The sequence below is a fragment of the Cryptomeria japonica genome, chromosome 11 (assembly GCF_030272615.1).
Source record: "Cryptomeria japonica chromosome 11, Sugi_1.0, whole genome shotgun sequence".
Classification (NCBI taxonomy): Eukaryota; Viridiplantae; Streptophyta; class Pinopsida; order Cupressales; family Cupressaceae; genus Cryptomeria; species Cryptomeria japonica.
In genome coordinates, this window is record NC_081415.1 from 520,819,912 (window position 1) to 520,835,749 (window position 15,838).

The 15,838-nt window shown below is 36.8% G+C and overlaps 1 protein-coding gene across 2 annotated transcripts in view; it reads right to left on the reverse strand.

Annotated features, from left to right (window-relative positions):
* Nucleotides 1-243: 243 nt before the first annotated feature.
* The window catches only part of LOC131070502 (uncharacterized), a 30,912-nt gene continuing 15,317 nt past the window's right edge, over nucleotides 244-15,838 (reverse strand). For both annotated transcript variants that reach the window (XM_058006069.2, XM_058006068.1), the window contains exons 6-8: nucleotides 1,377-1,419; nucleotides 926-994; nucleotides 244-671 (exon numbers count right to left, since the gene is read on the reverse strand). In XM_058006069.2, the coding sequence (XP_057862052.1) occupies nucleotides 645-671; nucleotides 926-994; nucleotides 1,377-1,419 (139 nt within the window). In that variant the 3' untranslated portion in view covers nucleotides 244-644. The remainder of the gene's footprint in view (nucleotides 672-925; nucleotides 995-1,376; nucleotides 1,420-15,838) is intronic.

The following is a 15,838-nucleotide window of genomic DNA, read 5'->3' on the forward strand; positions in this document are numbered from 1 at the left end:
TGGGAATTTGTACAGTATACCTGCTTCAGCAAAGATGATTTGACTCTCTTAGCGAGCAAAAGCAAGTATGACTAAGGCAATAAAAACACAGCAATGGCTGAAACAAAGCCTCTTCAGGAGATTACCAATGCTGGTATTCACAGAATCAGAATAAAAATGCCCTAGTGATGTTATTTCAAATGCTTGGGGTTTCAGTCTGCTCCTTTTTATAGAAGATTTCAGTCAACAGAACCTTTCAGTATATTTCTTCTAATAAGTCAATCACAATTTATTTTGCTTTAACAGAGCATTTTTTAAAACAATAATACATATAAAAATTACACCAGGAAAGCTTTCAATTTGGTAAGCTACCCTATTCTTAGTGGAAGAACTAGTCAATGCAAAATACTAGCATTATGTATTTCAGCTACCAAACATGCACTCGATGGATTAAAGATAGAACTGCTGTGCCAACCATGCCCATATACAGATTTACATTCAAAAATGAATAAAGAATAACGAATGAATAAAAATGTCCAAAAAAATCAACCACTCTAGGGCTTGAACGGCTCTTCCCATTATAAAATTTGCATTCTTCTGTAGCTTTAACTCCAGCAATGGCAAAAAGAACTTGACATCTCCCAATCTGGAGGACCATGGCATAATTAATATGTGCCTAACAAAACGGATTCCTGCAAGCAAACAGAAAAGAATATCTGAATAATAGAATTGTGTGAACCACAGGCATTTTGGTTTCAAATATTTGTGCCAGATGTTCAACACGACAAACTTCTTAGATTGCGATTCTATTGGAAATCATTCACATCAAGCTCTGGCTTGGTTGACAATAGAAAACAAACAGAGTAAAGTTCATTGTTGAGAACAAAGCATAAAAAACACAGATTACTCATCTATATTTATAGAATACATTTCAAATAAACAATACCTCCAATTTAACTTTGGCTTCAGAATCAAAAGTTTTGCACAGGATCTCATAGCTCTTCTCAGCACCAATCTGTAGGAGAGGGAAATATTTTTTACTATGGAAAATAGATTAAGTATGACCTGTTCCTGAATTAACAAACTCCTCTATTTGCACATCATTCTCTCAAGATGTTACAAACTTCGGTTTTATGAAAAAAATTAGACCATACTATTTGAATACTTCATAACCTCTGACAAACAAGCAACAGTGGACAAGAAACCAAGAAGCAACACTCCCAGGTAATCATGCCTCTAATGCATACAAGGGCATGGTAAATGAACAGAACTCAATTGTGCACACCGACATTTCTATTCACAGATTCGATATAGGTATCAAATTACTTCACTGGCATATACAACAAAGAATGGACAATATGTAATTCAAGTAATATATCTACTCCAAAAATCCATACCAGCGGATCCACTCGAGATGGAGAAATACTTGAGATCACATATCTGCAAAGAACAAAAGCTTAACAGTTAAGGAATTTCTAGGTACAGACATTATTAAGGATTCATATGCCTTTATCTTAATATATTTGACATGTATGGAACAAAAAGACACAAGTGCAGAAAGACATGATGATATAATATTCTTAAGAAATTACAGAGAATAAATTTTCCAAACCACAACTCACAAGTTTTCAGGACCATTACCATCTTGTATTAGAGTTCCACTTGCTCAGTTTATGATTAAACAATTCCCACTGATATTGATCTGATTGTAGACAATTATACAGCTATCATACCCTTTTCCTTTTTTGAAAAATGAGATTGTCAAGTTCACTTTCAATTCTTGACTTCCCAAGATTGTACATTCACCTCCAATGAGAGCCTTCGCTGAAAGCATATAAAGATCATGACATCCTTGTTATCTCCTAGTGAAACCATCATCTATAGACCACTGCCTGCCTCCAATCCAAGGTATTTTAATGGTCATAACATTTTATAACAGACAGCATCTGCTATTATTTTGCAGCCACAAATAACAAGATATATTATGTGTTTATCAAATTAAGGTTAATCTCTCATAGATGGGGTAATAGGTAATAAATGAAGTGGCTGTAAGGATTTATGGTCAGCTCCAGAGATGCAGGCGAAGCTAAATTTTGATGAGGCCTCTAAAGGCAACCCAGGTGTTGCAGGGGCTGAATAGTAGTGCCTTTATTTTAGGAGGGGCTAAATTCTTAGGTAATAAAACAAATAATGAAGCAGAGATGGAAGCTCTTTTACTAGGCCTTCAAGCTGCTTATCAGGATTGTTTGTGGGAAATTACAGTGAAAGGGGATTTGCAAATTATCGTGAATGCAGTGAATAGGGATTTTTTTGCCCAAATTGGAAGCTTAGGGCCCTTATGGAGGAAGTTGGGGAAAGCAGTTTTTTTGTCTAATGAGGGGCCACGACTCTTAGAGATTACTCATATTGTAAGTACTAATAATAAGTGGCCTAACATTGCTTTGTTGCTACACAATGATTGACCCCCTTAGGATGGGTCTCATGGTTTACTCATTCAAGTCTCTAGATTATCACAATTACTATTTGGACATCTGCAGTGAGGAGTTCGTACATTCATTTGGGTTGCCTTGGTTATGTTTGTGTATGCAAGTGGCATATTTGGTCTGGAGTGTGTTGCAATAATTATGTGGTCTATTGGTTTTATGTGCGCTTTGGGCTGCAGTATGTTATGGCCATTGGTAAAAAAGCAATAGGCAGATGCAATGTTTGGTGTCCACAATGGTATGCATCTAATTGCATGGCCTAGCTGTGGTAGAGACCTGTACAAGTGTGGAAAAGTGACGGACCATCCCCTTAAAAAGAACTTCAACTGTTACAGTGAGGCAAAGTCGAAGGTGATAAAAGCTATCATAGATTCAGTCTCTTGGAAGATGATGGGTATGCACAACATTCCAGGGGATCCATATGGACAAGTTCCTGCACAAATGAAGGTGGTGATTGTCCCTAATTCTGTGTGTGAAAGTATCTCGTCCCTGTTGATAAATTCCCCAGAGGAAGCAATCGTTGTTTATGAACATATGATGGGTTCCAAGGATGAGTCATAGGTGGTTGAAGCAAATAGGAAAAAGCTGGCAGGCAGTATGGAGATGGATTTAAGTGTCATGGATGCAACAATTAAGGAGCTATGTTAAACATGCAAAAGCTGGTAATGTTTTGTCAATGCCTGCAATGAGTGAGAAAACACATGGTGGCATCTCAAAATGGTGATATTATGGAGTTAACAAGTAGCTACATGATGCCACTCTTGGAGAATGACAGGCTGGTGCATCCAGTGAGGAAGGCAAAGCTTATTTATGGTTTTAGATTCTCTAGCCTGAAGGCAGTGGTGGCACCACTGGTGCCTACAGTTGAACTTATAGCTATATTTGGTTGGTGTTATAGTAGGATGCATGACTGACGAGTAACTGCCCCCACCTTTGCCCCCCTCCCCACACCCCATGCATGGCATGGTACACTAGGTTGTGGCTCTTTTGTTATAGGCTTTGATAGTTGGCTTGTGTGCGGTGGATCGGCCTTAGTCTGTGCCAGTGTCCTGTTAGATTGTTTTTTTGCTAGGTATATGCTAGTATGCTGGCTATAGAAGTTGTGTGCTTTAGCTTTATGTTGGGTTGTAATTCCAGTTTGATGATGTTGTAAGCATCATGGTATATGTTATGGGAGGGGTCCTACTAATAGAACCACATATTATATCTAAAGAATTATGTTAAATCTCTCTTTTATAGTTATTATCTCTGTGGCTAACACTTCAAAAAAAAATTTGCTCAATAAAACTGTGCAAGTGTATGCATGTAGACATCAGAACAATACAAAGCTGAAAGCTCCAAAAGTATGATTCTTTTTGTTTCCCTGTAAGAAAACTTTTATAATCAAGGATTCAACTGCAAACAAAAGACAACAAACAAGCCTTACATAGTACTGAAGAACCAAAAATAATGGGCCTCATATACCATCAAGAAAAAGATACCACAAAATAAGTGATATGCAAAGAACCATAAGCCAAGGACACCCAACAGAACCCATCAATAACAAGGTCATCTTCAAATGTAGCATCAAGGAGCACAGCAAGCAAACTTGGGTTTGCAGCAGTGACAGAGCAAATTCTTTAATCACTGCATACCATAGGAAACACTGTCAAGGCAGGAATTCAATATGTTGAGCAAGCCCAGTATGGCACCCAAGTTATAATTAGCATGAGAATCTTCACAATACCCATCCACAGCTATAGATGCACATAGCACATATATACATCCAAGTGGATAAATATTAAATAGAAAATATCCCTCTGCCCTCTTTACTTTGAGCCTCATCTTCCACTGATGAGGCTGAGTGGAACTGGCAGAAGCATCCTGTGTTTCCACAACCACAACAAAACATTCAAAATAATTCTTGAGCCATCTCTCCCTTTCTCTTTCTCTGCATGACATTCATTATATCTTGATTATATGTGTAAATTGGTTCTCAGTCTAAGGCTGTGGCATCCACTTCATTACCAGCCCCGAAAAAGAATTTGACCCAGAGTGTCCACCTTCACAGCCACTTAAATAATTATGCTTCAGGTCTACAAGATATGATGTGTTACATCACAAATAAAATAACTTTGTTCTTGTCGCTCATACAGTAACAGACAAATTTCATCTTCACTTAATCTAGCAAGTGGAGCAACATTTACAAGTGTTGGAGTAAAGATTGAAACAAATTGAGGCTGACACCTTCAAATTTCTTAAATGCAACCAAGGCAGCATAGAAATTTGACCTAATACGAGGTTTGCATGCACAGCACTCCATCTCATTAAATTTCATGATCGGTTGTAACTTCCTAGTCTAGTAAATGGTGTCACATTTACTAGTGTTTGAGCAAAGATTGAAACAAATTGAGCTCATCGCCTTCAAGTTACTTAAAAACACCCAGGGGAGCATAGAGATATGAGTCTAACAGGTGAGGTTTGCATATGCAGCACTTCATCTCATTAATGCCCATGATCAGATGTAACTTCCAAGTATAATTGGTGCAACATTACTCGTTTGAACGGAAATTGAAACAAATTAAACCTGCTACCTTTAAGCTCCTAAAAAACACCCATGGGAGCATACAGATTTGGATCTAATACAAGAGGTTTGCATATGCAGCACTTCATCCCATTAATGCCCACAATCAGGTGTAACTTACTGGTCTAGAAAGTGGCACAATATTTTTTAAGAAAAGATTAAATAAATAGAGTTCACCACCTTTAATCTTCTTAGAAATACTCGAGGGAGCATAGAGATATGGGTCTAATACATGAGGTTTGCATACACAGCACTCGCATCTCATTAATGTCTGTGCTCAGGTGTAGCTACATAGTCATAAACATAGGTGATCAGGTGTAGCTACATAGGCATTAACAAGATGGAGTGCTACCCATGCAAGCCTCTTGCACTAGACCCAAATCTCTATTCATGTATCGAATTTAAATATATCAGAGAAGTAGAACTTTGGGTTCAGGTAGTAGACCAAGGCATCTATCAACTAAAGGAGTTGGTTCATTCATCTATGATCAATGATGCGCCAAATGATTTCATATTTTCTTTTGTTTCCACAATAGTAATGCAAAATGGTATCTTTGGCCTTATCCATGGCCCCATTGAGGTGACCATCAGCATGCCATCCCCATCCAACAAAAGAAGAACCTTGATTAAAAAAATTCTCAACTAAAAAATTGACGACAAATTTGAATCTTTTTCAAAATTATTAAATTAACAAAAAAAAGCAACAAATATATAATTCCGTATAGAATTTATGTTTGTCTTTGTTACGTACCTTGATTAACTTCTATACATTTTTTATGAATAAGTCGTCAAAAACTATTCTTGCAACCTTCTTCACTTCGGATTTGTTGGAATATGAAGACTCCATCCAAACATTGGACAAAAACATTTGCGTGAGAGAACGAATTGCAGCAAAAATTGTTTGCAATGCAAGGAAGTGTCGTGTCACTCCCAATCACACAAGCTCCTTGCCATTCTTGTGTTTTCTCATCAAAGAAATGACCAAGGTATGGTTGTAGATAAATGTGGCAACCTATTTAGCATCTTCAACCACAACTTTGATCCAATCAATCTTTCCAATGTCCTATAACATCAAATCTAAGTAACGTGTAGGATGCCTCCCCATAATAAGTCTCCTCATGGATATATATGAGGTGTTTTCCATGATAATTTGAACATTCCCAAACCTCTTGGGTCATCTCATCCAATAGATTGCACAAAGTCTCAAATTTTTGCTTTCATGCAAGACATCTATTGACTTCATGAACAGCAATGCACCATTAGAAGCTACTAAAAAGTCGCTTTTTGCTTCACGCATCTATACATCCATTTGATCAGATTTTGTAGCCCTTTCTCCACCATACTTTTTGTAACCTATCAACCACAATCTCTATATTTTTTACAACTTCCTCTAATAATGGCCCACTCAAATAATTAGTTGCTAGAGTTTTATACCCTTTATCGACATTGATGGGTAAATTATTATAGTACCAAGAGTTTGCTACAACCATCCTGGCCACAGCTAACATTAATTCCCACTTCATATCATGCCTTTTATCAGATAAAAGTCAAGTCAGTTTTTCACCCAATTTCATACCAACAATTACAAACATTGCCAAATCAAATCCATACACAAATGTATCCTATTAGCATTAGCATGGGATGATAAGATGAGTATCATATATGTTTGCATTAATAAATGCAATATTTCATACCTTGTGGGAAACTATGAATGGTTATGAAATTCTATAACTTTTTCAGATTTGGAAAATTATTAGACATAACAATACTCGTCAACCAAACATGTGAAGTTGGACATATGTCCTTAAGACTTATATATACTTGATTACTAGTTTGTGTTAGAAGTTAGACAAAGGTAATTGATACTTGAACCTTTTGTGAGACTAGGAATACATTCCTAAGTTTGAGAAAATGTAATTGTGAGATTATAGTGGAGAACTATATGTGACTTTGATCCTATTTGGAAGTGGTTATGACGGTACCTTTGGGCAAGAGGTGCCCCTAGACCCAAGTCAATAGGTAAAGGTTTAAGGAATAGTTCTAAAATTGGGGTTGATACTAAACTCGATCACTAAACTCAATCATCCCTCCTACTTCAATATGTCTCAACTTGAGGCTGAAATTTACATCAAATGACAATGAATTCACCGTTCCCCTAAATTTGTCCCCATTATACAAGTTTGAGCCAGCAAAAGGCAATCCATCATCTTCGATCTTGCATTCTTTGAAGTTTTCATTTTTAGCTTTCCAAAATCTACTCCAATATTGGATGAATTTTTAGAGTCACTGTCACCATGGCATGTCTTTGATGAGAATGTGCAAGAATACCTTTGGACTTGTCTAAACTAAAACTATCAAGGTTTTGTGACACTAAGACATAGTGTCTTGGCTCGTGATAAGTATACAAAGGTATAGGTTAGCCTCAAGACACTAATGAGAACCATTCTTCCAAGAAATAAGGGTATGGTAATCTTGGCCATGACTTGGCTATGAGTGAGTTAAGAAAACTTGTTAACTCTATATTTAGTTGTAATGTTGTATTAAGCCATTATGACCTGGTGGTACGAACATTTCTTAATATGTATGGATGATTTGCCTGCTCTAGGTACATCTTGATCTATATTGAAGTTAAGATGGAGTTCATTATGACTGCCTTTGCCAACTATGGGCAATTAATAGTAAGTAATATCATATAAAGTATGGTGTTTTTCCTTTACACTTGTTTGCTGAATAATTGTATGCTAAGTTTTATAATTGGTAATACACAAAATTGTTATGCACTCAAAAGTAGAATATTTTTAGTATCACTGTTGTGGGTTTAATTTTAGTCCATTAAAATACTACATTTCAAGAGCAATTTGAATGCATTGAATGGTGTTTGAAATCACTTTATGAGTTTGAGCTTGTTTATGTATTTATGAATAGATAGAGGCCAACTCATGTGGGTTCAACATGATTCATATGTGCTGGTAATTTTGACTCTAAGAACTATAGGACCATGTGTATAGGTTTATGGATCACTTTATGTGGTATTTACCAAGTCAACCTACCCACTGTTTGTAAATCCTTGAGATATCCTAATTATGTTTTAATTAGTTATCAAATGACTCCACATGTTGGAATTGTCTATACGAGTGTTGTTATCCAATTATCACCAATACCATACAAGTGATAGATGACCAAGCTAATCGTCATATCTTGAAGATTAGCCAATTTTCACCAATAACACGAAGGTGAAGAATGTGGGGAGCTATCAATGATATGATATAGGAGTGTTTTAACCAACTTTCACCAATACCATGCAAGTGACAAATGCCAAGAGCTAACAATTGTATCTTAGAGAATAGCTGGTTGTCACTTGTAGCACAGGGATAACAAATGCCAAGAGCTACCCACAATATGATAGGGATTAGACAGCTTTCATCAATGCCATGCAAGTGATAAAGGCCAAAAGTTATCCCATACCAAGTTGGACTGACTTTTGCCAACGACATGTCGGCAATAGATGTCAAGATCCACCAACTTAAATGATTCAACAAGTTGTGGAAATCTTATTAATGGCCTCATGTGATGTATGTACACCTTAGCTCATGGTGACAACAAGTAGTATTGGTGTGTTTGCTTGTCGTCACAACAAGACACATAGGACCATATATTGGTAATTGTGACCCCACGACCTATAGGACCATGTGTATAGGTTTATGGATCACTCTATATGGTCTGTAACAAAATCAACCTTCCTAGTGTTTAAATCCTTGGGATATCTTGATTGTGTTTTGCCTAGTTATAAGATGGCCCACATGTCGAAACCGAATCTAATGAAGATGCGGTGGATTGACTGTCATCAAAATAATGTAGGTGACAAATGCCAAAACCTAACTATCATATCTTAAGAATTGGTTGACTTTCAATAATCGCACAAAGGTGAAGGATGCCAAGAGCCATCCATGATATGATACAAAAGTGATTTAGTCAACTATCACCAATACCATGCAAACAACAAATGTCAAGAGCTAATTATCATATCTTAAGGTGAAATCAATTGTCACAAATAGCAAGTCAAGATCTACCCACAATAAGATAAAGCCTACCTAGCTTTCACCAATACCATGTAGGTGGTAGATGTCAAGGGCTACCCCATAACAAGTTGAACTGTGACTTTCACCAATGACACAAAGGCGATAGATGTCAAGATCTACCAACTTGAATGGTTTAACAAGGTCTATAAATCTTATGCATGGTCTCATGTGATGCATATTGTTACACTTACACCTTACCACATGATGACCACAAGTAATATGGGGTGCTCGTTTGTCATCTAGTTGGCAATCAACCAATTAAAAGAATGGGACCCATGGTGTGGTACAAAACACACCAACATTCCTTTTTCTAGTTGGGATGTACTTAAAGAAAAAGTGGTAGTGAACCATATAATGGGAAGATGCACGCAATAGGTCACATCCACTTCCTATTGCAAACCGGTCAGCATGTATTTGTGAGTCAATCGCTATGTCCACGTGTGATAATGGCCCCATATTTTGTATGTTGCTACACTTTATGCCCCTGTTGGTGACAACAAATGGTATGAGAAGCTTGTCTCATTATGACAATTAACAACGACCAAAGAAAAAGGATATGACCCACAACGTAGTATGGAATGCACCAGCATTCCACTTTCCAACCGAGATGTTCTTAAGAGGTTGTGCTAGTAAACCAAGGCGAAGATGTGAGTAAAAGGGCTTGCAACCTCTTCCTTTTTGTCAATTAGTCACCATGTGTACATGTGATGTTGTTGAGTTATTCACATTATGTATGTGTTGTATGCATGAGCTAGTCATAGTATGTATGTGGGAGTCATGCACAAGCTAATTAAATTGGCCATATGCAATTTATTTGTGAGCTAGTCACATTGTGCATATGTGACACACCTATGACACACCTATGAGCTAATCATATTTTGTACATATGATGCATGCATGAGCTAGTCACTATGTGTACTTGTGATGTGCATGAATTAGTCATATTGTATATAGTGTTGCATGTGTGAGCAAGTAACACTAGGTATATGTGATGCATGCATGAGCTAGTCTCTATGTTTGTACATGTGATGTATGTGTGAGCTGGTCTCTATATGGTTTTGTGTGCATTCATATATTGATATTGGCACTAAACCAAAATTTAATTGGAATGTGTTTGCTATCATACTATTGTATGCAAATTGAATTGCATAAGCTCAATTAAAGGCTATGATTTCAAAGAGAGGTTAGAGATGTCAAGCCAATTGTGGGGATGAAGTCTTTGTTATTGGTGTGCAAACTACAAAGCATGTTGTCCCAATTTTTGGATTTTCAAAATTTTGACAACGCCTATGAATTTCTGCTCAAAATGTGTCGTTTTTGTCTCTAAAGCACATTTTACGAGGTGCAAAAACCATATTTGGTCATGCCAAATCATTAGGGGGTGCGTTTGCCATTGTTGTCCAAGTTTTGGTTGATTTTTGCCTTCATTTTCTTAGCTTTCTGTGCAATTTCAGGTTTCAGAGCAATCACTGCAAGTAGGAGATTTTTTTGCTTGAAATTTGTGATTTGAAGGCTCTAGGGCATGCTTCCCAAATTGGAAAGTCAACATTTCTTGATGGTAAACCAATCGTGAGCTTATCTTTCATCCCTATGAAAATTTTGGTCACTTTTGGCCTTCATTTTAGCCATTTTATGTGCAATTTCGGGTTTTAGAGCAGTCACTGCAAGTGGGGGTCTTTTTGATGTCATTACAAGTTAACTCACTGCAAGTGGGGGTATTTTGGATGTCATTACAAGTAAACTCGCTTTATGTTTCTTTTTTCACTTTTAAGTGTTTGTAGAACTTTTTGACGTGATTGCAAGTAAAAAAGAATTACAAGTTTGTCAACTTGTAATGAGCCTCCCAAAACCCAAAATTGCCTTTAAGTCAAAAAGCAACTTGTAATGAGTCTCCCAAAACCCGAAATTGACTTTATGTCAAAAAGTAACTTGTAAAGTGACTTTTGAAACCCGAAATTGGCTTTAAGTCATATTTCAACTTGTAAAGTGATTTTATAGCCCCCATTGCAAGTTATTTTCAAAAAGCAACTTGTAATGGGTCATAAAAAATCCGATTTGCATGCAATGAGGATTACAAGTCATTTTAAACTTATAATGAGTCACCCAAAACCCGAAATCAGTTTTGCAACTGATTTTTACTTGCTATTGCTAATTCAAACCCCTATTGGAGGCATTTTTGGCATGAAGAACACTTGGCAAGGTCTGCAACTTTATTGAATCCCCATTTTTGCTCTACCTTTGCCACGATTTTGCAGATTTGGTTTTGGTTTTCTCTTCTTTCCTTGACCACGTGAAGACTTGGTGCTTGTTTCATTGTCATTATTTGATCTTTCAAAGCGTGTGCAGGTATGACGACTTTCATGCCTATTGTTGTTTTTTCCTCTTTATTATGCCCTCATGTTTCATTTCAAGTTTCGAAAGGGTGATTGCAAGTTCATAATTCATGGCTTTCATTACTTGCAGTCGGGTCTTTGAGACCCAATTGCAAGTGATTTCAAGAGTTTTAAAACATTGTTTGCCTCCACAAATTCCCATGTTCTAAAGACGGATTATGAAGGTTTTCCCACAAGATTGCAAGCTTATACCCAATCAAAGTGCTTACTTGCAGTCAGAGCTTCATGACCCGATTACAAGTATAAATGCCAAGGTTTTTCCCTACATTGCACTTGCAGTCAGCCTTACAAAACCCGAAATTGGTCCAAAATGCACTCAAAAAACACTTGAAAATGAGTCTCTAGGGTCCAATTACAAGTGCAAACTTGTATTTTCCCATTACACATATGAAGTTGCATGTTCATCCTCCATAATTGCAAGTCAATGCTTTTGTTTTCCCACACATGTAATGCAGTCTTCAAAACCCGAAATTGGGCTTTGGCCCCACTTTTGTAGCCCCTTTTTCTCATCCAGGTTAGCCTTGTTTGCACACACAACCTACCAAATCAACAAAATAAGGCATGGGCCTTATTTTGCAAGCAGATTCCAAAATTGGAGGATGATACAAAGAAAGAACAACAACATGACGGAGCCATACAAAGAGATGGATAAGTGATATGAATGATCCAGAGCATAGAATGCTTTCAAGACTTACCTCAGCCTTGCAAAGAACTTCCCTCCTGAAAATCCAATACTACCCCAAGCAAGAAGATAAGACTGAAGTTCGTTGGCCAAGGACACAAAGATCATTAAGGATGCAAATTCCCGTTTCGGTTCGACATGTCTTCACTAATCCTGAATACTTCAAGTTCTAGCATTTTGAAGTAGCATAAGATCATCACAAACAAAGGATGATGTAAATAGGGTCGTGTCTTGGACACATAGAATAGTTTCAATTATGCATTTGTAATTTTGTTTTGACAAATTACATGTAAAAACAAATTTTGTAATTGCAAGTGTTGCTTTCACTTGCATTTTTGTAAAATGTAATTACATGTAAAACAACTACAAGTTGAGTTAGATTAGAATTGTAGTTGGAATAAGTCATGGTGGTTGAGAGAATTTCTCAAGTTAGTTGGGATCCTCCTATCTTTTTCTCAAGGCTTCTCTCCTATAAATACTTGAGGGGGTCTATTGTAATCTATATCTTTTGGCAATGCAACAAAAATTCTGCCAGTTTGTATGTGCACTCTAAGACTTTGAGCTTAGTTGTAAATCAGATTGCAGTCAATTAAAAGAGGCAAATTGCTTTCAAACTTTGTTGTTGATTCAAGGTGTTATGTGACGACATTTTCTAGAGATTGATTGTGAGTTTTGAGGTGTTATATAAGAGGGATTCAAGCTCAATCTAACAGACTTTGAGCTGCTTATTGCATTTCGAGTTTTAGATTGGTTTTCAGATTTGATATTGCAAACTTTGAGCTGCATGTCACGTTTGAAACTATTGTAGGACGCTCAAGCAAAGGGGGTAACTTGTAGACTATGTGTTGCTTTTATTTTCTATGTTTGTGCATAAGAGGTGCATCATGTAGTTAGACTTTGAGCTGCTACATACTTTGCTTGGTTATCAGAAAATCATCTAAAAAGGTTGATAGGAGAGTAGACTTTGAGCTTTCTTTCTGTTTTCCCCTCCCGGAGAAGCAACGGAGAATTTTGTGCCTTTATGGAAACTTTGCTTCTTTATTTGGTTTACTTCATTAATCATTTGTCTTCCCTTTGAAAATAGGAGAGTTTATCTCACACACTGTGACTGAAACCACAATTTTGTACTTCTTCCCAAGTGTACAAAATTTTCAACCAACAAAGCCCTTGATTCCCATTAAAGAGAAATGTAGGCAAGGCCATTATGAATGAACCCTCAAGGTATAGGTTTGGATCTAGGTGTTGATGTGTTTTTTATGCACCTCAAACATAGAATAAAATACCAAGGTATTCTATCCTCTCTTGAACAAAGAAACCTTATATGCTATGCAACATGATCAAATAAGGAAACTCCAAGGTTTACAATGAGAACTATGCGACATAAATGTTATGGATAGACTCAATGATATTATGTGATTTTGTTGGAATCACAAGGGGACTTACGTTTTGTTTGAACTCTGTTGGAACATGGATTCTAATTGACTTGGAAAATAAAAGGCAAAAGGGATGAAGGGTTTAGATCCTATACTACTCATAAGTCCAATGATGACAATGAATGATACTTAGATAGACAAATTCCCTCAAACCAAGGTTTGCTTCACCATTAGAAACAACTACACAAACTTGATGCAATCTTCTAAGGAAATGGAAGATTTTCACATCACGAATACATCACTCAAATACCCAATGTTGGTACAACTTGAACAAGTATCCACAATCAAACTAAGCACAATGATTAAGTTCAAACTAACTTTACACTATAGCTTACAATCAGCAAACTGCAAAAAGTATGAAACAAGGAATTCATCACAATATCTTCATAAGCATCCACCATAATTAATGAACTTCAATTAATCTTGAGAAGTAACAAGAAACCATGCAACATATAGAGACGACACAAAGATCCACCATACTTCAATGAAATCAAGTATTTATTTCCACAAGTCTTAGCAACAATTTCTTCTTTCCTCCTACTCTACTACTACTTCTATTTGCTAACTGTTACCTTTACAAATGAAAAGGCCTTTTATAGATATCCCTTTACAATTCAGGTGTCAGGATTAACTTGCAATCAATGGCCAAGATTATACAATGAAACCCTAATTAGGGTTTGTTACAACAAACTCCTAATGGCCAATGAAATAATTACATCATCTGGACACATGTCCTTTGAATGTGCACCAATAAGAATTGAGGTTAGGTACACAAAATCATAGTTCGACTACTCACAAGGTACTCAACAAGTTGTAAAAACTCGCCGAGTTTTTAACCCTAGCGAGTTTTTTTGCCTTTAACTCATGAGTAAAACTCACCGAATTTTCGGCGAGTTTTTGAATAAACTCGACCGCTACAGCAAAAAACCGCATAACGTCAAAAACACAATTTTATTAATCATTTTACCTTGGGTTTTTTACTGAGAAGGGGGAAGAGTGACTCCAACACTCTTGCAAGGTGATTTTGAGTGATTCTTGCGAATTCCAAGTGCATTACAGCAAAAAACCACATAACGTCAAAAACACAATTTTATTCATCATTTTACCTTGGGTTTTTTACTGAGAAGGGGGAAGAGTGACTCCAACACTCTTGCAAGGTGATTTTGAGCGATTCTTGCGAATTCCAAGTGCATTTGAAGGGGATTTGAGGTGGTTTTCAAGAAAAATCAGATTCCCAGGTTTGTTTTTTTATTTTTTTCCTATACTTTTTTAAAACATTTTGTTTGTTTTTTGTTGAATCTAGATGAGTTAGAAATCATTCCTAAGTAGTCTAAAATCTTTTAAAGTTATTTGAACAAGATTTAACAGTTATTTTGACAAGTTTTGTTGATTTTTTCACTATTTTTTTGAAGAATATCTAGTTTTCCAAAAAAAAATCAAACCCTAATAGTTTTTGTTTCTTTTAAACTTTAAATGATGTCTAAATTTTTTTCAACTAATTTAGATAGTCTGCTAAATTGTTTAACTAAAATTTTAACTTTTTTCACTTTGTATGTATAGGTTAACTAAGCAATAATTATGGCAAGTTCTGATTGGCAACAAGAACCATGCCCATCTGGATATATAGGCACCCATCCTAAAGGTGTTAGAGATAGGGCTTGGAGATATGCCTAAGAGGGACCGGATCCTGGGACAGTTATTTGCATTAAGTGTGAAAAAATACTTAATGGAGGCATCATTCGCTTCAAATACCACCTTGCAGGCATAGACAGGCATGATGCTAAAGAATGCATAGGGACCACTCCTAAAATAAAAAGACAAATGAATGCCCTACTTGCAGCTGGGGAAGAGAAGAAATTGCAAAGGGAGAGGGCAAAGCTAACCATGAGATCAGCCATAGCTGAATCTCAAGGTGCTTCTATTGACATTGAAGAAGAACAAGAAGCACTTGAGGGCATAGTGGGCTCTCGACGTGACCCATGTATCCGCAAACCCACCACCACCTCGCCCATCGCTTTTGCTTCCTCTAGTAGAGTACCTAGCACTTGCAGTGGCACTGTTGTATCACGATCAAGGTCCATAGGTGATTATTTTGTGCCCAGGAACACGCCTGGAGCACAACCATCATTAGAGGCCACTGGATGGAATAGGGAGATGCATGAGAAAGCCGACATTGCATGTGCTGATTTTTGGTACTTCAACAACATTTCATTCAATGTGGCAGAC